At 37.6% G+C, this 26704-nt stretch overlaps 1 protein-coding gene across 1 annotated transcript in view; it reads left to right on the plus strand.

Annotated features, from left to right (window-relative positions):
- The window catches only part of ube2f (ubiquitin-conjugating enzyme E2F (putative)), a 54660-nt gene that overhangs the window by 394 nt on the left and 27562 nt on the right, over positions 1-26704 (plus strand). The window contains exons 2-6 of the mRNA XM_062067624.1: positions 6206-6367; positions 7250-7279; positions 11334-11399; positions 20782-20849; positions 21827-21897. Of these exons, the coding sequence (XP_061923608.1) occupies positions 6253-6367; positions 7250-7279; positions 11334-11399; positions 20782-20849; positions 21827-21897 (350 nt within the window). The 5' untranslated portion in view covers positions 6206-6252. The remainder of the gene's footprint in view (positions 1-6205; positions 6368-7249; positions 7280-11333; positions 11400-20781; positions 20850-21826; positions 21898-26704) is intronic.

Consider the following 26704-nt stretch of genomic DNA (forward strand, 5'->3'; position numbering starts at 1 on the left):
TTTAGCTAGCTGTCCTGAAGATAGTTATATTATTTACAGTTACAGACTGGCAACAGCGTGCACATGCTTTAAGAATGATTGACATGACTAATGTTAAAAGACAGCAAAAGTAGAAATCGTAACATATGATTTGACTGTGCAGACTTGATGTAAAAGGCCATAGTATTAAACACTGCATTATTCCTATTTGCTCGAAAGCCTTTCAGAAAACATTTGGCTCTCCTGGTACCAATATAACGACCAACATTATAATACAGCAGCGTTTTAGGCCCAAGTATTCATTAAAAACAAGGCCGAAGTTACATTCAATCATACTTTTTGCCACTGTAACATTAAACACAGTTTGAACAAGACTTAGACTTAGAAAACCTTTATTGTCCCTGAGGGGCAATTTGGTTTGCAGCAGTAGTCATTAAAAACAAGGTACAACAGTTAAAAACAAGGTACAACAGTAAAAACGAGGTACAACAGTAAAAACAAGGTACAAATTCATAAAATACATACAACATACAAACCATCATGAAGGCATTGAGCTAAAAACTAAAAACATTTGTAAAACAATAAAAACTAACCATCACACGTCGCTTCCCACTAAAGTGACTGCATAGCAGCTAAGCTTGTTTAAGAAGCTCATTTATAAAGGCAACAGCTGAGGGAACAAATGATTTTATGTATCTCTTGTTTTTGGCCTTTCTATTAGTAGGGGCGTACCTGCATCCTGAGGGCAAGAGTCTAAACTCTGAGAAGAGAGGGTGCTGAGGGTTGACCCGAATGGCCTTTGCCTTTTGGATGTCTCTGGCCTGATAGATCTGGTTCAGGGGGTTCAAGGTAGTGCCTATGGTCACTTGCTGCACCATAATCTGTAGGGATTTATTTTTAGCAAACTGTCTTGAAGACAGTTGTATTCATACTTGCCAACCCTCCCGATTTTCCCGGGAGACTCACGAATTTCAGTGCCCCTCCCGAAAATCTCCCGGGGCAACCATTCTCCCGAATTTCTCCCAATTTCCACCCGGACAACAATATTGGGGGCGTGCCTTAAAGGCACTGCCTTTAGCGTCCTCTCTCACCTGAAAAGGAGACTATTATATACACTACCGTTCAAAAGTTTGGGGTCACCCAAACAATTTTGTAGAATAGCCTTCATTTCTAAGAACAAGAATAGTTTCAGATGAAAGTTCTCTTTTTCTGGCCATTTTGAGCGTTTAATTGACCCCACAAATGTGATGCTCCAGAAACTCAATCTGCTCAAAGGAAGGTCTGTTTTGTAGCTTCTGTAACGAGCTAAACTGTTTTCAGATGTGTGAACATGATTGCACAAGGGTTTTCTAATCATCAATTAGCCTTCTGAGCCAATGAGCAAACACATTGTACCATTAGAACACTGGAGTGATAATTGCTGGAAATGGGCCTCTATACACCTACGTAGATATTGCACCAAAAACCAGACATTTGCAGCTAGAATAGTCATTTACCACATTAGCGATGTATAGAGTGTACTTCTTTAAAGTTAAGACTAGTTTAAAGTTATCTTCGTTGAAAAATAAGGACATTTTAATGTGACCCCAAACTTTTGAACGGTAGTGTATGTCTCCGTTATCCATTAGTGTATCTATAACCCATAAAGTAGGCAGGCACAGAGTTATTTCTCAGCATGTGTTTATTCCAGCCGGCACGTTAACACACTGACACACAACACCCGGATTCCCATCATGCATTGCTTCAAAACTACGGCAAGTAGTAATGTCCAAAAACATAACAGAGACGAAGCAGGAGAACGAAGAAGAGACATGGCGACGACGAGTAAGAAGAAGAAGTACGCTTGCAAGTTCCAAAATGATTGGAAAAAATCATTTCAGTTCATCCAGGACAGCTCGAAGGGGAAGGGGTATGATGTATACATGAATGATGATGATACAAACAAACAAGTAAACAACGTTTGCAAACACCAATGACATTGAATAGTCTACAGAAACACTGCTTCATTTTCTATGCCCCATTCAGTTAATGATAACTGCTGGTTCAATGTTAGGCTTAAGTTTTAGCAGATTTTCCGTATTTTTCCTACAGACGGCATTTGGATTGATTCACACTGGTTTTCGCCTTTCGAAGGGTACTGGAAAAACTGGAAAATTGATATTGAAAGTCCTTAAAAAGTGCTTGAATTTGGCCATGGAAAAAGTGTACGAAGCTTGTAAAATACAGTAGCGTAGTAGGCTTAAGTATTAATCAAAAACAAGGCAGAGGTTATATTGAACAAATATATTATTATAACACTGTAGTTGAATGTAGGAAAATAAAACGCTAATAGTGATTGTCTGACATACCACTAGGTGATGCCCATATACCAAAGTTTGAGAATCAATGAACTAGATTGTTTTGGGGGCCACATTTCCAGAAAGCGAAGGACTGGGAGGCCAAACTTCTCCCTTCATAAAGGTTAGAGGTAGGGGAAATAATACATTTTTCGATGTATTGCAATTTGGACATGGACTATTATAAAACCAATTAGCATATGTCAATAATCGATAATCGATTTGTTTATTGTAAATAAAGTACTGCAGACAGTTTTAAAATTTAGCTGACTGCAGCGAGCCACCTCACCGAGCTCCTTTATTATAGGGCTCGTATGTTACAGTTTTGCACACGTCTGATAATTTAATAAATGTAATGGCCATTATTTTAAGCTTTTCTTATTACAAATGCACTGTTTTTAAAAGTTGCAAGTGATAAACGCTTATATAATGAAACAAAAAGAAATGCGGCCTCGACGTCACTTGCATGCGCAGTTCGATAAAGTGAAAACAAAAGAAGTTGACCAGATTTCGTAAATGAACAAGGAATTTGCTACTACTACATTACTACTTTGCAAAATAAAAGCCGCCACACCTTTTTTACGTACATTTTTTTTAAGTAAAGGAGGGTTGCATATGACGTCACATCAGTTTTTTTTCTTTGCGGCCTAATTCACACGATGGTCAAGCAGCTTGAGCGTAGCGTTAAAACAAGTGAGTGCAGAGTTTGAGCAGAAAATGCTGTATTGCTGTTCTGTTCTTGGGTGTTCCAGTCGTTCAAATAGACAGATAGGGAAACAAGCTTTCATAGAGTCCCGAAAGAAGTGGTTCATAAAGATAATAAAGTCAGGGAAAAACGGAAGTGCGTCGAAGGAAATGGCTCTTAAAAATAATTACTGTTATCATCTTGTGGAATACAATCGGGCCACTTGTGTCTGCAGTGATTATTTTGTCAAATGTTTGTTTGAACATTTGATTTGTTTGAGAAACTTTCTGTGACACAATCGAGTTTATTCTCTGCTATATTAGTAGTGTTTGATAGCAGAACTAAACGTAAAGAAAGGACAAGATATCACATTAGGTTGTGTTCTTCTGTGGTTTCTATGCCTAAATATAACCTGATTGTGCAAATAAACTAACGTCATATTAAGTCCTTGTAACAAATAATGTAATTGTTGGACCAATTCACTGTATTTTTGTTGTCAAGTTTCATATCAGAGACTAAAATCTTAGTTGTTGTGCAGGAAAGACAAGTGCTTTATTCGACACGGATGACCACATTATAGCATATTCGGTGCTATTTGTTAGCATCAAGAAAATATCCTTAATAGTATTAATAAACTAGATGAATACATCTCTCTTAGGCTCAACAGCATATACTGAATATTGATATGGCAAGCAAACGTTGCTGAACAGCAGGGACATATACAGATAAATAATGAGACTAAATATACTTCACATCACAGAAACAACTGCAGACATGAATTGTAGATGACAGACTAATATTTATAGCAGGAAATCAACTGCAAACAAACATATCCCTTTTCTCATTAGCCTCACCATCACAGCAGCAGAGCACTCTTTATGTCAACCAAATACGTTACTTACCGATGCAAAAATAAGTCCAACTTTGTCTTTCACGGATTAATAGATAGATAGATAGATAGATAGATAGATGGATAGATAGATAGATAGATAGATAGATAGATAGATAGATAGATAGATAGATAGATAGATAGATAGATAGATAGATAGACAGATAGTACTTTATTGATTCCTTCAGGAGAGTTCCCTCAGGAAAATTAAAAATGTCTAATTTGTGGACCCCTCCAGATGTAAAGACATGATGTGTTTCCAGTTCTTTTCTTTTCTAAATACCGTAAGTGTCAAATGAAGTGAGGTAGTAACCTCTTGGTGATGATAAATGGTTTAAATCTTTTTAAATATATTTTTCTTAAGAGTGTAAAAATACACTCCATCCTATTTAAAAAAAAAAAAAAAAAAATCATGATCGCCTTTATACTTGCCTCTAAACCTTTCAAAATAAGCCTAAATCTGCACTGATTCAGGTAAATTTACAGTAGCCTAATGCGTCGTAGACCATTGCCTGAAACCCGGAAGTGCCTCTATGTCACGTGATTACAACCCACCTATAATATAATGTATGAATGGACATATGTAGTGTAATATATTTGGGAGGGTTGTAATATTTTTATGGCTGTTAGGAAGAGGAGACACGGATTTCAACATGGATCTACGTTAGCGTTTTTTAAAAACTCAGGTACATAAAAAACGTAAGCAATGTACGTGACATGTAAGCAAATACGCCACAGCGTACACGTAATTTCCTGTCCTTTGCCAATCGCTGATTCCTAGGACTCAAAGTATCAAAAAAAGTCAGCACATCCAAGTCCAAGGGGAAGTGCCATCTCCGGGTTGGGGAGGAAATCCTGCCCCAAGTGGAGGAATTCAAGTACCTCTGGGTTTTGTTCACGAGTGAGGGAAGAGTGGATTGTGAGTTCGACAGACATCGATCCATCGTGGTGAAAACGGAGGACTTTAAGGGGTGCCTTGAGGAACACCTTAATTATGAAAAGCACAAGTTTGGACCCCAGTGTTCTGTTTGCTAGCAAGGGTGAAATGTCAATGCAAGGATCTGCCAATGTGTTCACGTGTGGTCCAAGTTCCTCAACATGACAGGAGCACTCTAGTTAGGAATTTGCTGCAAAAATGTCTATAGGTGCTGTGACTGACTAGGGAGGCAGGTGGGTTATGTTATGACCTTAAATTTTTGACACTCGATACACTGACACTTTGACACTTCTCCTTCCATACGACCACTCCTTTTGGGGGGCATCAGGCAGTAAGCTGTGGATTTTGAATGGTAATAAAAAATAAAATAATATACACATTAGCATAGGAGTGAAACTATACATGAAGAACAGTGGACTTGATCTTGTGGATCTTTAGTACTTCATGTCATGACATAACTTGATAGACCACATGTTTTTTATGCTGTACTTTACAGGACCTTTTTTTTTTAGCCTAGGTAAAATATAATTAAAATAGTAATGTGTGGTTTGCATTTGTGCTGCACAAACATCCAGGAAAAATGTTATGTATTTGCCTGGCACCATTTTTTATATATTGACCAAGATTTTCCTGTGATTGTAGTAAACAATTTCTACTATCCATCCATCGATTTTCTACCGCTTGTCCCTTTCGGGGTCGCGGGGGATGCTGGAGCCTATCTCAGCTACATTCGGGCGGACAAGTCGCCACCTCATCGCAGGGCCAACACAGATAGACAGACAACATTCACACTCACATTCACACACTAGGGCCAATTTAGTGTTGCCAATCAACCGATGTTGGATTATATTAAGGATTTAGTATAGCATCTAAGGCAGGGGTCGGGAACCTTTTTGGCTGAGAGAGCCATGAAAGCCAAATATTTAAAAATGTATTTCCGTGAGAGCCATATCATATTTTTTAACACTGAATACAACTAAATGCGAGCATTTTTAAGTAAGACCAACATTTTATAGCATAATAAGTCTCTTATTCTTTTTAATAACTTTGTTATTCTGAAGCTAACCAATAATAAAGAAAATACTTCTTACCGTTAATGCGACTTCTTGAACAGGTGCGGTAGAAAACGGATGAATGGATTAAAATGCATGAGAATGTTTTTATATTTTGAACGTTATTTTTAACACTGTGATTGCCAGCGGAATTATTTATTACTTATCGTGTTAAGCAACGTCGGCTATGATTTATCTGAGAGCCGGATGCAGTCTGGCTCGAGAGCCATAGGTTCCCTACCTCTGATCTAAAGGAAACTATATGTTAATGTGAGTTGAAACCCCCAAGTCAAAGCATTGGAGCTGATGATGCTGTGTCATTATCAGGCATTTGAGTAGCAGTGCAGACCAAGGCAGAGCGCTGCTGAGTAGCCATGCTCACATTGGCCAGTAAGCTGAAAAGGAGTGATGGAGGACAGACTGGCCGTGCCTCTGGAGCCTCTGACTCAACTCATAGGGTCTCGATAAGGGACCGTCTCCTTACCAAAGGTACCTTGTTCTAGGGCTGGGTGATATGGCAAGAAATAAAAATAAAAAAGATCACGATTTATTTTTCCGTATCATCCGACGTCAAATTTTTTTTCTATTTTTGAATAAAGTAAAGATTAGTTCATTATTAACATACTATGTAAATAACAAAGCAAATTAAATGAGATGAACATGGAAAAATATAGACATTTTTTATTCAGCACCAAAGCAAATAATAATCTGAAATGACAGCGTAAACTATTTTACTGCCCCACATGTTTGAGCAGGGATCCAAGACCCCGAATGACCCTGTCTGGGATAATGAAGACATTCTAAAATGTAAACGTTGCCATTTTCAAATTATGATGCAACATACGCTGTTAACATCAGTTTTTCAAGTCTTTGAAAACTACTTGCAAATATGCATCATATTTAAAACCTGATTTTTTTGTATTGCTAACTAACTCCACATATTGCTAGCACACAGATACAATTAACATGAGTATGTTGATCATCCCATCATATTTCTGCATGTTATGTATTGTTTAATAATTATATTATATCATAGGGTAAACGTAAAGTGCTCACACACTCTGTCACATACTACATACAACCTTTGACACAAAGGTGTGACGTGTCTGAGTGGTAACTTCCCCAAAATGTCATCAAGATCCAATTAGCCGTTCCCATGGAAACCCAAAGCAAATAGGATGAGGAGTATATCATCCCTTTAAAAAAAAAAAAATAAAAAAAATGAATATAATTCATCACAATCATGTTATTGCCCAGCCCTATCTTGTTCATTGTGGAATCAAACTATAATCAAATTACAGTACTGGTTGTTTGATCATGCTACTTAAACAAATTACCACTGTAATAACATTCATTGTGTTCTCTTTACAGAAGTTGCAGAACTTGAAGCCCATCTTCCTAGTAAGTAAACTAAATATTTTTGTGTCAGGGATGCAACGATTAACCGGTTTCACTATTAATCGTGATTAAAGACAACACAACTATTTAATCGCAAAGTCTTCACTACACAGTGTGTTTCAGCTGTCCTCACTTGCTTTGTACAAACATTATGCTGGTATATTATTTTCAGCACAACCTGCAGTAAAATGTACTGTACTTCCAAGCAATAGCTTAGCGCTGTGTCAGTTCAGTGTAAACAAACAGCAACAGGTAGTCATTTAGTGATCATTGAAAGGGGAACTGCTCTTTTTTTGGGAATTTTCATTTACAATCCTTATGTAAGACAAGAACATATATGTTTTTCTTTTTTATGCATTCTAACTAGTAAGTAAATGCGATCAAAAGTTGCCCACGAGTCGGTCTATACCGCCTATAAAGCGCTTTAAAAAACCTCTTGACATCTCCATCAACTTTTTATATATATGCTGTAAGTATATATGTAATGTAGTAACAGGCATATTTATAATAACATGTAATATTTGCATATTTTGCTAATTTTAAGCATATGGCAGCGCATTAATTTAAAAAATGCATCATGTCGTTCGCTTTTTCCTTTAACATTACTCATACCTCACTGCAGACTTCATGAGAGCTAACAAGCATAATAAAATATTACCTACTGTACAAGGTATGCTGTCACTAGGATGCCGACTGTTGGAATGTTCATATATTCCTGTTTAGATAAAGAATGAGTCATAATCCTCGTTAAAAAAAAAGAAAAAAAGGATGGGTCCAAACCAGCGTCTTTCGCATGCCTTTCTCGCCATTTCCGGGTCTAAATTGGCCGTCAAAGTTGACCAATTTCTCAGTTTATGTCCTCATCCTTCCACTATCAAGGTGAGAGGCATCATTTTTGATCGAGAATGAACTTTCATGAGCTCCGAGGTGAGAAAGCAGCTCACTAGCTGATGATGTCAATACAGCAACATAAGGAAGTTGCCTCTCTCTGATCAATGCGCCTCTAAATATAGCGCTTATATTAAAAATATTGCGAATACTTGGTTAATATTCGGGTCACGACATGTAAGTGGAGTATTGTTGGTGGTTTTTGGATGGTTATTTATTGGGTTTTACGGTTAGAGTAAGGCAAGATGCAACAGTGTCATGGCTCCATTGTAAGCAAATTTTTATTTACGTTTATTTAGAAGTCAGAATGCATTTAAAAAAAAGACATATCTGTTGTTGTCTTACATAAGGATTGTGAATTATAGGCTGAATTCCCAAAAAAGTGCAGTTTCCCTTTAACTTTGCTTCCTCCTTTATGTGTTGAATAAACTATAGACATGATAACTTATTATAGCAGGTGTAAAACACGAACATAACATCAGGAGCTTGTAGAATAACACCATAGTATGGAATCTAATTATGGGAATTCTAGTTATCAACACAGAATAAAAAATATTATTAGAAATGAATAAATAGGCAAGGATGAGTGTATATTTTCCCCAGGGGAGTCAATAAAGTTAACCTAAGTCTTGTATTAATAAATTAATTATTATTTTTCTATTATTAATAGTTTTATTCATATTTATAATTTTTTGCTGTTACTATAATTACTGACAGGAATACGTAACACATCAGAATCTCTTAGGAATGCCTGTGATTTTTAAATTTTTTTTGTTGTTAAATTTTTTTAAAGCATAATAATCGTGAAAACCTAATTGTTACTCAGACTATAATCGTACAGTCAAAGTCTGTATTCTCTAGTCATCAAAACATGCACAATGGAACCGAAGTATTAAAGACTCGCAAATAAAAATGGTACCGAATTCGGTACTTTTTCGGCACTGAATGAATCCCGCCGGTCGTACCGTACACGGATTAACGTAAAATCTAATGTTGCCATGTTTCCGTACTTGAGTTGCGCATGACATTACGGCCTGTTGCTGCACTTTGCACTTTGGCACTTGGCGATCACTCCAGCTGCAGAGAGCGGACTCAGCCAAACTACTTATAGGTAATGTTACAATTTCCAATGCCAACAAAGTAATTGACTCAAAAAACGCTCCAATGTAAGTTATGAAAGTCTTCACTTTTCCGCAAATGCGCTAGCTTGATGCTATTGGTTTTGATATTGACATGCCGCTGATTAGCGTTAACGAATACACCTGGTGATTTCAACACCCAATTTGTTAATTAAAACTACCATTAAGATGCATGTTACCTCAGCTGGTGCGTAATAAGTACAATACTTACAGTATTAACACTTTCTGGAGCGCAACAAAAAACTAAACAACACACCATAAACAATACTCTACTGTCATCTAACGTATTGGATTTGCAACTGTAATTAACTTAATGTCATGCCTACATACTCAGAAATGTGATCATGAAACAAGATATAACAACTGGACAACAGTCATTTATAGAGATGTCCGATAATATCGGCCGATAAATGCTTTAAAATGTAATATCGGAAATGATCAGTATCGTTTTTATTATTATCGGTATCGTTTTTATTTATTTTATTTATTTATTTATTTATTTTTATTAAATCAACATAAAAAACACAAGATACACTTACAATTAGTGCACCAACCCAAAAAACCTCCCTCCCCCATTTATACTCATTCACACAAAAGGGTCGTTTCTTTCTGTTATTAATATTCTGGTTCCTACATTATATATCAATATATATCAATACAGTCTGCAAGGGATACAGTCCATAAGCACACATGATTGTGTGTGCTGCTGGTCCACTAATAGTACTAACCCATCCATCCATCCATTTTCTACCGCTTATTCCCTTCGGGGTCGCGGGGGGCGCTGGAGCTTATCTCAGCTACAATCGGGCGGAAGGCAGGGTACACCCTGGACAAGTCGCCACCTCATCGCAGGGCCAACACAGATAGACAGACAACATTCACACTCACATTCACACACTAGGGCCAATTTAGTGTTGCCAATCAACCTATCCCCAGGTGCATGTCTTTGGAGGTGGGAGGAAGCCGTAGTACCCGGAGGGAACCCACGCAGTCACGGGGAGAACATGCAAACTCCACACAGAAAGATCCCGAGGCTGGGATTGAACTCACGACTACTCAGGACCTTCGTATTGTGAGGCAGACGCACTAACCCCTCTTCCACCGTGCTGCCATAGTACTAACCTTTAACAGTTAGTTTTACTCATTTTCATTAATTACTAGTTTCTATGTAACTGTTTTTATATTGTTTTACTTTCTTTTTTATTCAAGAAAATGTTTTTAATTTATTTATCTTATTTTATTATTATTTTTAAAAAGGACCTTATCTTCACCATACCTGGTTGTCCAAATTAGGCATAATAATGTGTTAATTCCACAACTGTATATATCGGTATCGGTAATTAAGAATTGGACAATATTGGAATATCGGATATCGGGAAAAAGCCATTATCGGACATCCCTAGTCATTTGTAATCATCTGATCTTTAACTTGGCAATCCAAAGAGATTGTGTTATCAAAAACAAGTAATATTTATTAACACACACAAAAGTACCGACAATTGGTACCGTTTACTACTGGTATCGATTCCCAGGTATTGGGAATTGGTACCATATCGGATCAGATGTGAACGCTACCCATTCCTACTGGCAAGGTAGTAGTGGTACTAGTAATAGTACTAGTAGTAGCTTAGAAACCAGCCGAAACTTTAGGGCAGAGTGAACTGCATGTAGTATTTATGTGGAGCGACTTTCATCCTCCCTCCTTCCCTCTGCACGTTCTTCAATGCATTCATCACATGTCAATAAATATACAATATTCTAACATGTACTGATCTATTATACACTCCTACTGATCACCAGAAGGGTGACAATGTACATCTAAGGTCGTTTTATGCAGTAAATGTTATGAATCAGCAGGGGGCAGTGTGGCGTGGTATTTGAGTTCAGCCGTTTTTTACAAGGCTTTTTTAAAGTTCTTTTGCACAGTACTCAAGAGTTTGTTTTTTAATTATGTTACAGACTTTAGTATTATGATTTTGGCACGAAAATCTAATGTTTTCACTGTTTCAACACCCTCTTTTTAATTGTAGGTACATGCACAGCCAATTTCCCAGACGAGGACAAGCTGCACCATTTTCAGTTGGCAGTGTCTCCTGGTAAGAGAATTCCCATTTGTCTGTCTGTCCTGGACATTTTTTGTATCACAAAAAAACCCAATGTTAAGCTCAATCACTTTGCTGATAAGTTGGTGTTTAATTTATTGTTATATACAAAACTAAAGTACAAGAGTCAAAAACAGTAATGATTATGTAGTGCTCTCTGTTCGACCTACTGGAAGACATATGTTCCACTGAAGATGTGCTCTGACTAGTCAGTCATCAGCATTGCATACTATTTAGTTTTTATCAGCTCCTCAACTTGTTTGGGCAGCTGTCGATTGGCTGTGGGCGATTGTTTTTATTTTGGCCGGTGTCTTTATGTTTTCACATGTTCTTTTAATGTTTGTTTAGTGATTGCAGACAGTTTTTTCTGCTTGGTCAGCAATTTTCCAAGCTTTAGTGGCTTAGCTGTCAAATGTTGTACAAATCAAATGCACTGGTGTGGAATCAAACCTCTGTAGGCTCTCTTATCATCCAGTTTCTGCTCCACATGTCTCCTGTGGTCAACTACAAGTTTGAATGTATCTTGCATTTACAAGCTTTTTTGCAACTTTAACCTTATTGTATGTTTTTTTGTAAATGTTGTCTATCATTCACAATCCTTATGTAAGACAAGCACACGTTTTCCTTTTTTATGCATTCTAACTCGTAAATAAAGGTTAGCAAAAGTCAGCTAAAAATGGAGCCAATAGGAGTCGCTCTATTCTGCATATAAAGCGCTCTTAAAAACACCCAAAAACCTCCATCACTGTTTTATATACACTCATTATATATGTAATGTAGTAACAGGCACATTCATAATAACATGTAAAGTATTTATGTATTTTAACATCCGCACCGTAACACAACATAAACACAACAGAACAAATACCCAGAACCCCTTGCAGCACTAACTCTTCCGGGACACTACAATATACACCCCCGCTACCACCAATCCCCCCCCCCCCCCAGCCCCTGAATTCGGAGGTGTCAAGGTTGGCAAGTATGCTCTAGTATACTGTGGACTGAAGCTGTGTGCCTTCATTGTTTTTGTAGCTGTTGTTTTGAGGCATGTTTAAAAAAAAAAAAAAAATGCACTTTGTGAAAGTCAAAGTATAGTACTTCCCATAGTTGTAGTGGGTATTAGGATTATCTCAGAGAGAGCATGTCCCAAATTCCAAGCTGCTGTTTTGAGGCATGTTAAAAAAAAAAAAGCACTTTGTGACTTTAATAATAAATATGGCAGTGCCATGTTGGCACTTTTTTCCATAACTGGAGTTGAAGTTGTTCTCTTATTTTGGAAAACCTTGTTTTTGATTGATTGATTGAAACTTTCATTAGTAGATTGCACAGTACAGTACATATTCCGTACAATTGACCACTAAATGGTAACACCCGAATAAGTTTTTCAACTTGTTTAAGTTGGGGTCCACGTTAATTAATTCATGGTAAAGTTACATTGTTTAATGCATCCAGCGGGCGTCACAACAAAATTAGGCATAATAATGTGTTAATTCCACGACTGTATATATCGGTATCGGTTGATATCGGAATCGGTAATTAAGAGTTGGACAATATCGGAATATCGGATATCGGCAAAAAAGACATTATTAGACATCTCTAATCACAACGTGACAACAACATTACTAATTATGACAGACTTCATGAAAGCTGACAAAGTCTACTTTGGGACAAATGATGATCCAGAACCTTATATTTTTGAGCCTGGATATAAGGAGGATGATCTACAAGTTTTAGAACCTGTGTGCTTAACAGATCTTAGCTTTAGTGATACACTAAGCATCATGTAGCAGTATTGCTATGAACCGAACAAGATATACAAACTATGAACATAATAAAACAATCAGTTACTGTACAATGTTTGCTCTCACTAGGATGCCGACTGATGGTATGTTTATACTGTATATTCCTGTTTAGATGAAGAACTATTAAAAATCCTCACTCAGGTTTTAAAAAAAAAAAAGTGACGCAAACAAGTGTCTTATTGGTGTCTTTCTTGCTATCTCCGGGTCTAAATTGGATGTCAAAGTTTACCAACTTCTCGGTTTATGGCCACATCCTTCTTCTATCCAGGTAAACGGCATGATTTATAATCTGGAATTAAGTTTCTACAACTCAGAGGCGATGCAGCTGCTAACCGGCTCAATATGTTAACCTGTGGGTAAAGTATAAGCAGAAAAGCATACAGAAGCTGCAGGTTGCTTATAATGATTGTATGAGGCTTCTCTTAAGAATTCCTAGAAGCTCCAGTGCAAGCCAGATGTTGTTAGTGTTGGGGTGCCCACTTTTTCAGCGTTGCTACGCAACCTTATGTATAAGTTTATGTGTTGGGCGTCTGAGTCTGGAAATGACATAATCTCTGTGATAACGAACCCTGGCTGCAGTTCTGTTAGGTACTCATCTGGATTGTGGAACCATTGGCACACATGTTTGTATGTCAGAAACTGACATTTGGGCTTCATGTTTTATTGTTTTCATGTTTTATTGTTTTGTTTTTAATGTTTTGTATTCTGTTTTTTTTTTAATGTTTAATGGATCTTAAGGTCTGCAATAAAGATTTGATGATGATGATGATAGCAGCATAAGCTAGTTAGCGCTCTGTGATCACGGCACCGCTAAAAGTAGTTGGTCTGCGTTAGCGCTTATAATAACAATATCGCTAATATTTGGTTAATATTCAGGTCACGAGATGTAAATGGAATATTGTTATTATTTTAATGCTTTTTGGGCGCAATAGTTTACTCCCATTTGCTGCATTATTACCCACCTTGTACTTGCTGTAGTTAACGACTTAGAATGCATAAAAAAAGAAAAACGTTTGTGTTCCTGTTTTACATAAGGAATGGGAATGATAATAAAAGTGCAGTTCCCCTTTGATTTTAGAACCGTAGGCCAAATAAATATGCCAAAAGATTAAGGTGCTGTGTCATCAAAACCAGTCTCAAAGCAAATCCTGTCCTATTTTATGCCAGCCCATCCTCCTGTCCATACACAATTAAAAATGTAAACACTACTTTTTTTTAAAGAAGTACATACATCAATTTATTCACTACAAGTTACACAACAGTAAAAACAACTCACTTATGTGAACTGTATTTATACACACACACACACACACACACAACAAGTATATGTGTTTTGTGTGGCATAAGTGTGAGTCATCGATCTCCCTGTCTCTGGAATAACTGCAGTACCTCCAGCTTAGTATCACAAAGGCCTTTGTAAGCAAAATCAGTGCTGAAAAGAAAAGATCAGCAATTACAGCAAAGGGCTGCTGTCATTTTTTGTTAAATGAACCTGATGAGTTCCCAGACTTGCTTATTTCTTCAAAACTGTTTCACACATGCACTCTCTCTCTATTCCTCTCTGTCTCTCTCTCTCACACACACACACACACACACACACACACACACACACACACACACACACACACACACACACACACACACACACACACACACACACACACACACACACACACACACACACTGTGCTGTTTACCCCAACTTTACCAATAAAATTAACATGTGTAAATGGGAAACATGTTAATTAGTTGCCTTGTAACAGTATTGGCACTATGCTTTGTGAACACAATTCCCACAAGAAGGACGCACAAAGACTAAGAACACGTTGATTACCATTAATTGTGAATAATTAATTCAGTTCTTCATTGATCAAACAATGCTCCTTGGCAGCAATGGCATTAGAAGACATTACTCAGCTCACTTGGTGCAAAAGACACATTTTTCATTTTCAATATAATGTTGTGTGACGGTGCTGTTGGTCTTTGTGAAGTGGCTTCTAGTGTGTTTTGGCTGTTGATTGCACAAACAACATAAATAAATGATAAATGGGTTATACTTGTATAGCGCTTTTCTACCTTCAAGGTACTCAAAGCGCTTTGACAGTATTTCCACATTCACCCATTCACACACACATTCACACACTGATGGCGGGAGCTGCCATGCAAGGCGCTAACCATCAGCCATCAGAGGCAAAGGGTGAAGTGTCTTGCCCAAGGACACAACGGACGTGACTAGGAAGGTAGAAGGTGGGAATTGAACCCCAGTAACCAGCAACACTCCGATTGCTGGCACAGCCACTCTACCAACTTCGCCACAACATACCTACAGATGATTAAATTTTTTTATTGCCGTAGTATTTCAACGGGTGAATAATATTTTTTTAGGACCTTGAGGGTACAGTAACAGGTTTAATGACACAGCCATTGCATTTAATTTACCTCCATGAATGAATACAGTGCTGTTGTTGTAGCAGTGTTTTGTTTAATAGAATGAAACCATCAATTGCTTTTACCTGACTGTTTTAGTCAGAAGTCAGCCATACCCAGACTACTCAGATCTACACAGAAATGTGTGTGTTGAAGTGCAGCCTCTCACAGAAGTCCTCACAGACTGAAGACATAAATGATTTATTTATGACCACTAACTGCAGATGTTAGTCTTGTGATGCTCTCTGTGTAGTTTGTGTATCTCTCTAGCACATTTTAACAGTTGCTTTATTTTCTTTCTTTTTCTTAATCTTTCAACAATAAAAATGTTTTAAAATAATACTTTTTGACATACAGTACAGGCCAAAAGTTTGGACACACCTTCTCATTCAATGTGTTTTCTTTATTTTCATGACTATTTACATTGTAGATTGTCACTGAAAGCATCAAAACTATGAACGAACACGTGGAGTTATGTACCTAACAAAAAAAGGTTAAATAACTGAAAACATGTTCTTCAAAATAGCCATCTGATTACTTTTTTGCACACTCTTGACATTCTCTCGATGAGCTTCAAGAGGTAGTCACCTGAAATGGTTTTCACTTCACAGGTGTGCTTGAAGCTCATCTTAAGAATGCCAAGAGTGTGCAAAGCAGTAATCAGAGCAAAGGGTGGCTATTTTGAGGAAACGAGAATATAAAACATGTTTTCAGTTATTTCACCTTTTTTGTTAAGTAAATAACTCCACGTGTTCATTCATAGTTTTGATGCCTTCAGTGACAATCTACAATGTAAATAGTCATGAAAAAAATTAAAACGCTTTCAATGAGGAGAAGGTGTGTCCAAACTTTTGGCCTGTACTGTATATGTGTATGTATATATTAGGGGTGTAACGGTACACAAAAATTTCGGTTCGGTACGTACCTCGGTTTAGAGGTCACGTGGTCGATGTGCAAATATTGACATTAAATAAATGCTTAATCCAACAAAATGTGCAAAGTATTGTAATTAAGAAATTAGTAGTGTACAACTCAGGCTTTAAAGCCATATTGGTAACAATATATGCAAATAACAGTCACATTAAGCAAGCAGAAACAAACATGTCTTACAGAATATTGTAAACATCGGAATAAACTTGCGTCTGAACATCTGTGACAAAACAAACCTGTTACCCTCTTCAGTCATTTATGGAAAAATCAAACCAACTTCAGTATCTCCTTTTCCACGGATTCCCTGCACATTGTGTAAAGCTTAGGAATAGCTGTCTTGGAAAAGTGCTTTCGGCCAGGTAGAACATAACGGGGGTCAAGCACGTGTATGAGAGTCTTGTACCCAGACTTCTCAACTATGCTGAGCGGTAGCATGTCCTTCGCTAATTGATACACCACTGCATCCGTTATTTCTTTATAACGTTTTGAATTTTTGTCGTATGGCACTGCTGCCGAGTAATACTGTCTGCGGCAACAACAGACCACCATCGAGACGATGGTGGTCTGCTGTTCCACTTGCACCGGCTGATGTAGATGGTTGTGGCTGTTTGATACTGCTGTACTCCAGCGGGTGAGAGCGGCTCAGGTGGTAAAATAAGTTTGTCGTGTTCCCAGACTTGGTCGGGACGACGACCTTGCAAAGTTTGCAGACAGCATTACTCTGATTCGTATCGGATTTTAATAAATCCAAAATACTGCCAAACTGGTGACGTTTCCTTTTTTATTTACAATTTCCTCTCGTGCTGCCGCACTCATATTCCCGTTTCGTTTCACTCCTCGTCGTCAGCTAGCCGTTGTTGCTTTTTTTTTTTTTTTCCTGTTAGCATTTCCCATAATGCCTTGCGGTTCAGGCTCGACCGTGATAGGTCGAGAGGCCAAAGCCCTTCCTCTGCCTACACCCCCCAGAATGCCGTGCGGTTCCGGCTCCGCCTTTTTTCCTATTTTTTTCTAACAGAACTCAGTGAAATTATCGAACGTTCTATCGACCCCATTTTCTATTGATATTGATCACATGTCTATCGCGATATATATTGTTATTGTTTTATCGCCCAGCCCTACGTTCACGTCAAGATTTTGGGAAGTCCATTCTAAAACCTTAATTCTAGCCTGATTTAGCCATTCCTTTACCACTTTTGACGTGTGTTTTGGGTCATTGTCCTATTGGAACACCCAACTGCGCCCAAGACCCAACCTCCGGGCTGATGATTTTAGGTTGTCCTGAAGAATTTGGAGGTAATCCTCCTTTTTCATTGTCCCATTTACTCTCTGACGCACCAGTTCCATTGGCAGCAAAACAGGCCCAGAGCATAATACTACCACCACCATGCTTGATGGTAGGAATGGTGTTCCAAACATATTGCTGGGTATTACGGCCTCAATTTTTGTTTAATCTAACCACAGAACTTTCCTCCAGAAGGTCTTATCTTTGTCCATGTGATCAGCAGCAAACTTTAGACGAGCCTTAAGGTATCGCTTCTGGAGCAAGGGCTTCCTTCTCGCATGGTAGCCTCTCAGTCCATGGCGATGCAAAACACGCTTGACTGTGGACACTGACACCTGTGTTCCAGCAGCTTCCAATTCATTGCAGACCTGCTTTTTGGTGGTTCTCGGTTGACTCTTGATCATCCTGACCAATTTTCTCTCAACAGCAGGTGATAGCTTGTGTTTTCTTCCTGATCGTGGCAGTTACAAAACTGTGCCATGCACTTTATACTTGTGAACAATTGTCTGCACACTTGCTCTTGGGACCTTAAGCTGCTTTGAAATGGCTCCAAGTGACTTTCCTGACTTGTTCAAGTCAATGATTCGTTTTTTCAGATCTGTGCTGAGTTCCTTTGACTTTCTTTCCCATTGTCGCGTTTGTAACCGAGTGTAATGACTGCATCACATGAGCCCTATTTAAATGGGCTCAGAGAAGTCAACAGGTGTCGTCAATCATAATCACTCACATGACGTTAAGAGGCCATGCCATGAAGCTAATTTGATTTGATCGTAACTTGTCTACGTCACCAAAATTGATAATGTATGTTGCAGTATGTATACTTTTGACCCAGCAGATTTGGTCACATTTTCAGTAGACCCTTAATAAATTCATAACAGAACCAAACTTCATGATTGTTTTTGTGACAAACAAGTATGTGCTCCAATCACTCTATCACAAAAAAACAAGAGTTGTAGAAATTATTGGAAACTCAAGACAGCCATGACATTATGTCCTTCACAAGTGTATGTAAACTTTTGACCACGACTGTATGTATGTATGTGTGTGTATATATATGTATGTATATATGTATGTATGTATGTATATATGTATGTAATTATGTATATATATTTATGTATATGTATTTATGTGTATATATGTATTTGTGTATGTATGTATGTATGTATGTATGTATATATGTATGTGCAGTGTTTCCCATAAACTGCCAAGATACCTGTGGTTGTGGGGGCGTGGCTATGGGCGTGGCTATGGGCGTGGTCACCATGGCATCATCGAGTAATTTGCATAATTTACTACATTATTTGATTTTCTCTAAAAAGGATCAAAAAATGTATACTTACTAATTAATAATAACAGTTTTGTTTTAAACGTCCATCCATCCATTTTACAATATAATTACAACACTTTATGTACATATTTATATACAGATTTGAACAATAAGTTATTCACTGAAATATATTTATTAATTGTGGTTCTTACAAAAAATATATCTTATAAAATATAAAAGCTAAAATGTCTCAAAGCTCTGCCCCTTTAATTAGTGCATACTAAATAATTTAACTTTAGCCTACTACTACAACCATATTATTTACCAGCAACATAAAGTGAAACAGAGGCAGAGTTGTCCTGCCACAGTCAGTAACAAATAAACAGAAAACAGTAGTGGTGGTAGATAGACACAGAGCTTCATCAAACATCTGATCCACTGAACAAAGAGCTCCAAAAATCTTGAACTTTAGACTGCCATCAGTTTTACTCCCTGCACTTAACCATGTGTTTCCTACTGCCTGCAGACTTTGCACCCTTTGTTATATACACATGTTGTGTTTCTAATATAAATACATTTAATAAAGTCAAATACAAATAAGGCAACAAGAGAAGTATCCTACACTTCTCTTTTGTAAAGTAAATCTGAACAGCCGATATGGGCATCTACATCAACTATATGATTTGCCTGAGAAGCTGGAGAGGACAAAAAAAAAACTTTTTTTTTTTATTTAATTTTTTTAATTAATTTATTTTTTTTATTTGTGGCGGACGTAATTCTTTCGTGGCGGGCCGCCACAAATAAATGAATGTGTGGGAAACCCTGATGTGTATGGATGTATGTATATATATATATATGTATATAAGTATATATGTATATGTGTATATATATTTATATGTATGTGTATATATATTTATATGTATGTGTATATATATGTATATATGTATAAATATTTATATGTATATTTATGTATATAAATAATATATGTATGATATATATGAATCGTATGTACAGTATGTGTTTTGTTATAAAGCGCTGTAATTGTAATACTATATTGTGAATGTCAGTGTACAAATGTCTAAATTCAAAAGGTGTTACTCATCACAATTGAAACCCAATTAAATGCAAAATAAGAAAAGCCAGGGGGATGTCGAAACTACTAAGGCAGGTCACAAATTAGTCATCTAACTCCACTGAGACTATTCTACATTCACCACAGGAGTTTGATTTCCCTGCTACTGCACTGCATAGGGTCAATTAAATCTCTGCTATTGCAGATACGTTTGCAGATTGTTTCCTGCTCATTTGTTGTGTACTTTATCATTATAATTGCATATTGTGCAGTGCAATTTTTTTGTACAACATATTCCACATACTGTTAATGTTTTAATCATATTAAATATATATCTTCAGATTACCTTATGTCAAATTATTTCTTTTTTTATCTCTCCTCAACAAACTGTAGTTTTTTTCTAGTATTGTAACACCACTTTAGGGCTTTTTAGAGGTTACTTAAGGGGTGATCACTGCTAGTATTATAGTTCACTAACCCAACTGCCTCAAATTGGCCACTGCCCCATTGAAAAATGTTTAAGTGCAAAATTGCACAGAAACATGTATTTGTCAGTGTTTTCTATTTACAATGATTTTTCTTTGTTCCACTATCCAGATGAAGGTTACTACCAAAGTGGGATGTTTCAGTTTGAAATAGATGTTCCAGAAGCTTATAACATGGTGGTAAGTGTTAACTTTTCATATACACTCCTGAGAATTCTTAAGAGCTGTTTAAAATGACAGTGTATCTGGAAAGTATTTACAGCTCTTCACCTGTTCCACATTTCTTTATGTTACAGCCTTATTTCAAAATGGAATACATTCATTTGTTTTTGTCTTAAAATTATACACGCAATAACCCATAATGACAGTGTGAAAAAGTTTTGAAAATGTTTTGAAATAACTCAACATTGACCCTGAGCACACAGCCAAGATATCAAAGGAATGTTTTCAGGACAACTCTGTACATGTCCTTGAGTGGCCCAGTCAGAGCCCAGACTTGAGTCCCTCTGGAGAGATCTGAAAATGGCTGCGCACCGACACTTCCAATCCAACCTGATGGAGCTTGAGATGTGCTACAAAGAGAAATGGGCGAAACTGCCCAAAAATAGGTGGTGACAATTTTGTGGCATTGTATTTAAAAAGACTTGAGGTTGTAATTGTTGTTAGAGGTCCATCACCAATTAACAGTGAGCAAAGGTTGTGAATACTTACATGCATGTGATTTATTTTTAATTTTTAATACATTTGCAAAAATTTCTAAAACAACTTTATCACATTGTCATCGTGGTATTTGTGTGTATAATTTTGTGGAGAAAAGTTAATTTATTCCATTTTTGAATAAAGCTGTAACGTAATATGAAATGTGGAAAAGGTTAAGTGCTGTGATGCACTGTATTAAATGTTTGCATTGTGCACTGATGAATATTTTGCACAGTGTAAGATCGTCAATTTATTAAAAACGCAATCCTACTTTTTTATCACTATAAATGTGTCATCATTTTTTAAAAATGTTTTTTAATTTGTTTAGAAAAATAACATATGGTACATATTTCCTGCCTCATTCAGGCGTTTGGGTTGATTTAGTATTCAATTATGGTTATTTAATCAACACATTTTTCCGATCTCTAAAGTTTGTTGTTTTCTCTGTTCTTCTCCAGCCTCCAAAAGTGAAATGTCTGACTAGAATATGGCATCCAAATATCACTGAGAGTGGAGAGATCTGCCTGAGGTAGGACATTCAGCATCATACAGTGGGGGAAATAATTATTTGAAACCCTGCTGATTTTGTAAGTTTGTCATAAATAGTCTTACAAAATCAGCAGGCATACCTCAGACATCAGCAGTCCTTAATGATTATGGTAGGTTTACTTTAATAGAGAGACACATAATCAGCAAACCATCCTGAAATTGTTTTTATTTAAAGGTCATAAATTATTTGTATTTAAGTGGAAAAAAATTATTCCATTAGCAATAATAATGGATTTGAGTCGTGTAGAGCCTTTCAAGATAAGCTTGTTTACATTTGAACTTACACTGAGGAGCAAATTGGTACTTTTGAAATGGGGCTGGTTCTTTAAAGTCCTTAAAATGTGCCTGAAATAATACTTTGAAAAAAACACTGCATTTTTATTTTTATGGAATTTTGTGACATGCAAGTTAAACATAATACCAATTTTATAATAATACCAAGTTCATTAATATGACTAAGATGATGAATATAGGGGACCTATAATGATTATAATATACATGTAACACTCTTTCGTGTGATGTATATCAGGTCCTCTTAACCATTTTGACCTCAAGCCTGAGGCCCATTCAAATGTTAACACTATTAGTCATCTTACTTTTGATTTGAATCATATTTCATATTTATATCGAACCTACTTGCCTTGCAGTATCACACGTTAACGACCTTGTCAAATTATATGAAACCATGTGTTAATCACAAAGGTTATTATTCATTTACCACATACACCTTACGCTTAGGTAAGGCTGTGTATATATATACTGTGTATATATACGTTAGGTCAGGAAAAAACACAGAGGCTATATCATCCCTACAAGCCTGTTTCGCAGGTTTCCCTGCTCGTCAGGGGATTCCGCTCTACCCGGATATTGAGCACTGTATAACGGATAAACCACCGAAACCTTGACTATATACTGTGTATATATATATATATATAAACTGTCAATAATATTAAAGTGAAATTGAAAATACAGCTTCACCACTTCAGTCATAATTTTGCACCTAAGAAACTTATCTATGACTTTTTCCTCAGACTTCTTGTGTTTGATATTGTCATCACTGCCACAAGCGGTGGAAAGGTGTATTACAAAACTATGTACTGCGGCTCATAGGACCAAAGCTGAAAAAGGATATTTTTTTGGTGGCTTTCTTGGGGACGTTTGCGGCCCTAGGGTTATAAAACATTGGTGTCGATTATATGTATCAGATATGTTTTGGTGCAAAGTTTGTTCCCCATTCACATTTATAACCCATTTTCTGAGTATGTCTGCAAGTGGAGACCTTGTGTGGCGCATCAAAAAAGCTGCATTTACCATCATTTATATACTGTAACTCCATGTCACATGTCAGTGTTCTTTGAAGTTATTGTGCACATGCTACGACAATGTAAAAATAATACATTATCTTACAATTTCTACCTTCTTGTGTTTCTTCAAACCAAGTAGTAATATCTCAATGGTGCCGTCTTTTTTGTCAGAGTTTAGCGGCTAATCCAACGTTCTACTAGTATATGTTAACAAATCAGTCTTGTGTAAAATGTTTTGAACAAATAAACATGGGAGTATTTATTTGAGACAAGAAGGAATAACACGGGAGACTGCAGGCTGGCTGTCAGCAGATCCGTTGTTCTCTAGAGGTGTGAATCTTTGGCCACGTCACGATTTGATTACGATTCAAGAGCTACGATTCGATTAAAAATTGATTGTTGGTGCATCTTTAATTCATGTATATTGATGCAGTTTTTCCATGGAGTAAGGATGTTTCTGAGGAAAGTGGGCGATCAGTCCAGAATTACAGTAGGAGCTGGTTATTTCTAATGCAGGGGCTCTTTGCTCGTTCTTTCGGTGCCCTTTTTTGTTGTACGTTTTGTGTTTTTGTTTATCGGGTGTGTTTTACACAGGGTGTGTGATGCATTCAGTGCAGTAGTGTCGGAGTAGTAGTGCTTGTAGTTAATGCAGGCTGCATGCCACTTCATTTTGCTTCTCCCTGCTTTAATATACCGCCGCTGGCTAGCCTCCTTTACAGAGGGGTGAAAAGAGGAGCCGACTGCATAAGTTTCTTAAGCGGGTAAATTGTACAAAGTGAATACCTCTATGCATTAGATCCTGGCTCATTCGTTACCAAGGACTGTGTGGAGGCTGACCGTGCATTAGTCTCCCCACATTAAAAGATTTCCCTCCTGTTTTAAATGGTTATGTCGAACACCTTGAATCAAAGTCCTGGTGGTGATCAGGGTTGGTGAAGTCAGACAGCTCCTAACCACAAACTGGCAGACAGGCGGTAGGTGTTTGAATCAGTCGTTATGCTCTTGAATTAGACAGGAAAAGCTTCTCGACAGCTTCACCCACGATATAGCAGTCTTATTAAGAATCCACAAATCTCACCCAAGTAGGGGGAGAGGCTAGAAAAGGTGTCCCAAAAAGAGCTTTCCATGAACACTCCTGTCTGGGATACCGCAGCCAGAAGGATCACAGTTCAACGGTCAGAAACAGAAAACAATGTACTTTGGAACATGGAATGTGTGGATCTTAATGGACAATAAACACAGTGCTCAATGGCGGACTTCCATCATTGCAAGGAAGCTGTGAAGGTTTCAGATTGATGCTGCTCCACTCTGAAACCAGACTGGCAGGTTAAGGCAGTTGAAGGACCAGAAAGCGGGTACACGGTTCTTTCTGAAATTGAAAAACTAATGATGAACCCAGGAGCCCCCAATATAAAAACATTCTCATCAACCACTTCTCCAAACTCCCAGTGTGGACTGATGACAATTCACCTGATGCTTTCAGATGCCCGAAGGCTACTGTTGTTAGAGCCTACGCCCAAATTATTGACTCATTGGACAAAGTAAAAGAAGCTGCCAGGAATAACATCCTAACACAGGAAGCTAAGAAGGACAAGCTTATCCTGCTTGGAGACCTCAATGCAGATCTGTATGGAGAAAAACATTTTGAGGAGCTGAATAGGGACACCATGCCCGAGATGGAGGCCCTTGACCAAGTGGCCCAACAGCCCATGAAGGAGGACAAGGTCGCTCCACCCAGTTTACAAAAGGTATACGACACCATTAGTAATATGAAGACTAACTAGGCAGTTGGGCAACATTCATCTCCAAAAACTAAAAGAGGGGGGAATGGCGCTTCATATTTTAAATTTTTTCTGCGCTTAACACAAAACAAAGTTGAGTTTAAAACAAGATGTGGAATACATCTTTGTGACTTTTATGTTTTTGTTGCAATTACCTGGTGCAAAAGTTTGTTCCAAATGTAAAATTATGCAATACTTTTTTTTTTATTGTGGTTTAAAATGTTTTATGTTATTTTGTTTTTATTATAATGTCACTGGCAAGGTTTGCACTTCATTTTTGTACAATAACAAAGCCCCATTCTATTATACTCTTGTCATAATTATCTCAAGGGAGCTTGGACCCCATACCATAAAACTATTGATCACACATTTTGTTAGCATCGATTAGGATCCTGCAGTGCCCGCAATGCTCTCCTGATTAAAAAGACACATGGTCAAATGAAACCACAATTCACTTCTGTGGCATCAACTTCACTTGCTATGCTTCGAGAATGAAAAGTGGTGAATATGACTCTACACCATCCCCGCTGCCAAACTGACTTTGAAGTAATATTATTTTTGATTTGGGTCTGTTTCTCTGCATAGAGCTGCGATTCCATGTATTGCTGGTCCACCCATCCTTTGGATGTGACCCCATGCCAACCAACTGATAGATGAACTGAAACTGCAGAGAACTGTGAGAATGTTGTCATGGCAAAATGTATTTGATCATGCTCTGAGAGCAGACAATCTCTCATTGCCCTAATGTCCCCACTGGACACCACACCACTGCATGGTGCGTGATGAGACCTGAAATTTCAAATGAAGAGAGAGGTAACGACTGAATATCCAGCTAAAACTGAGCTTAATGTGAACCGTTTACTCCTAACTGTGAATGATGATTAATTAACATATCCCAGCCTGTGAAAGGTGGAATTTAACTGCTGCAGTTTAGCCTGATCAAGTAATTTACACCATTAAGAGTGCAAGGGCCGCTTCCACGCGCTCCTTTTAAGTAGCATGTTTTTGAGGAATGGTTTAAAAACATAATTTCCTTTCAGTGCTCAGCGGTGGACCTGGTATGTGTCCTGCAGGATTTGGTGGAAGGAGGGAAGGCTTTTTCCACAATCAGGCCATCTCTGCTTGCCATGTGAGCATTGGAGATAAACCGGTTGGGCATCCCCCTTTGGTATGCAATTTTATGAGGAGGGCACGTAAAAAACTCATGTTTTTTTGGTCCTTGGTCCCCCATGGGATCGGTCTGTAGTGATGGAGGCCCTTTCACATCATCCATTTTAGTCAAATGATGATGTGGAAATCTAATGTGTTTCTTTGAAGACAGTTGCTGTTCGCTTTGACTGCAACAAAGCGTGCAGGCTTTCACAATTAGCCCAGCTTGTTTACAATTTGGTTTGGGGCTGACAAGGGTTTGTATGCGGCCTAACCCTGCTTTTGTGCCTAAGGGTGTGTAGTCATCTTATAGGTGTTCCACTGTGGAGTTGAGGGTTTTTCATCCTCTTCTAATTTCAACAATGGAGGAGCAGAAGCTTAACTTGCTGTGCGCTGTGAGGGTATTGCATGAGTATGTTACAAGAAGAGCAGAGTTCAGAAGAGTGGATTAGCCTTTTAGGTCACGGTTCACACTTTATAGAGGAAAGCCAGACTGAGGCTGTCTCACTGGATTGTGGAGGCCAAATTTCACTGGCCTATTCTTTTAGGGGTT

Source organism: Entelurus aequoreus, linkage group LG13 (genome assembly GCF_033978785.1).
Source record: "Entelurus aequoreus isolate RoL-2023_Sb linkage group LG13, RoL_Eaeq_v1.1, whole genome shotgun sequence".
NCBI lineage: Eukaryota > Metazoa > Chordata > Actinopteri > Syngnathiformes > Syngnathidae > Entelurus > Entelurus aequoreus.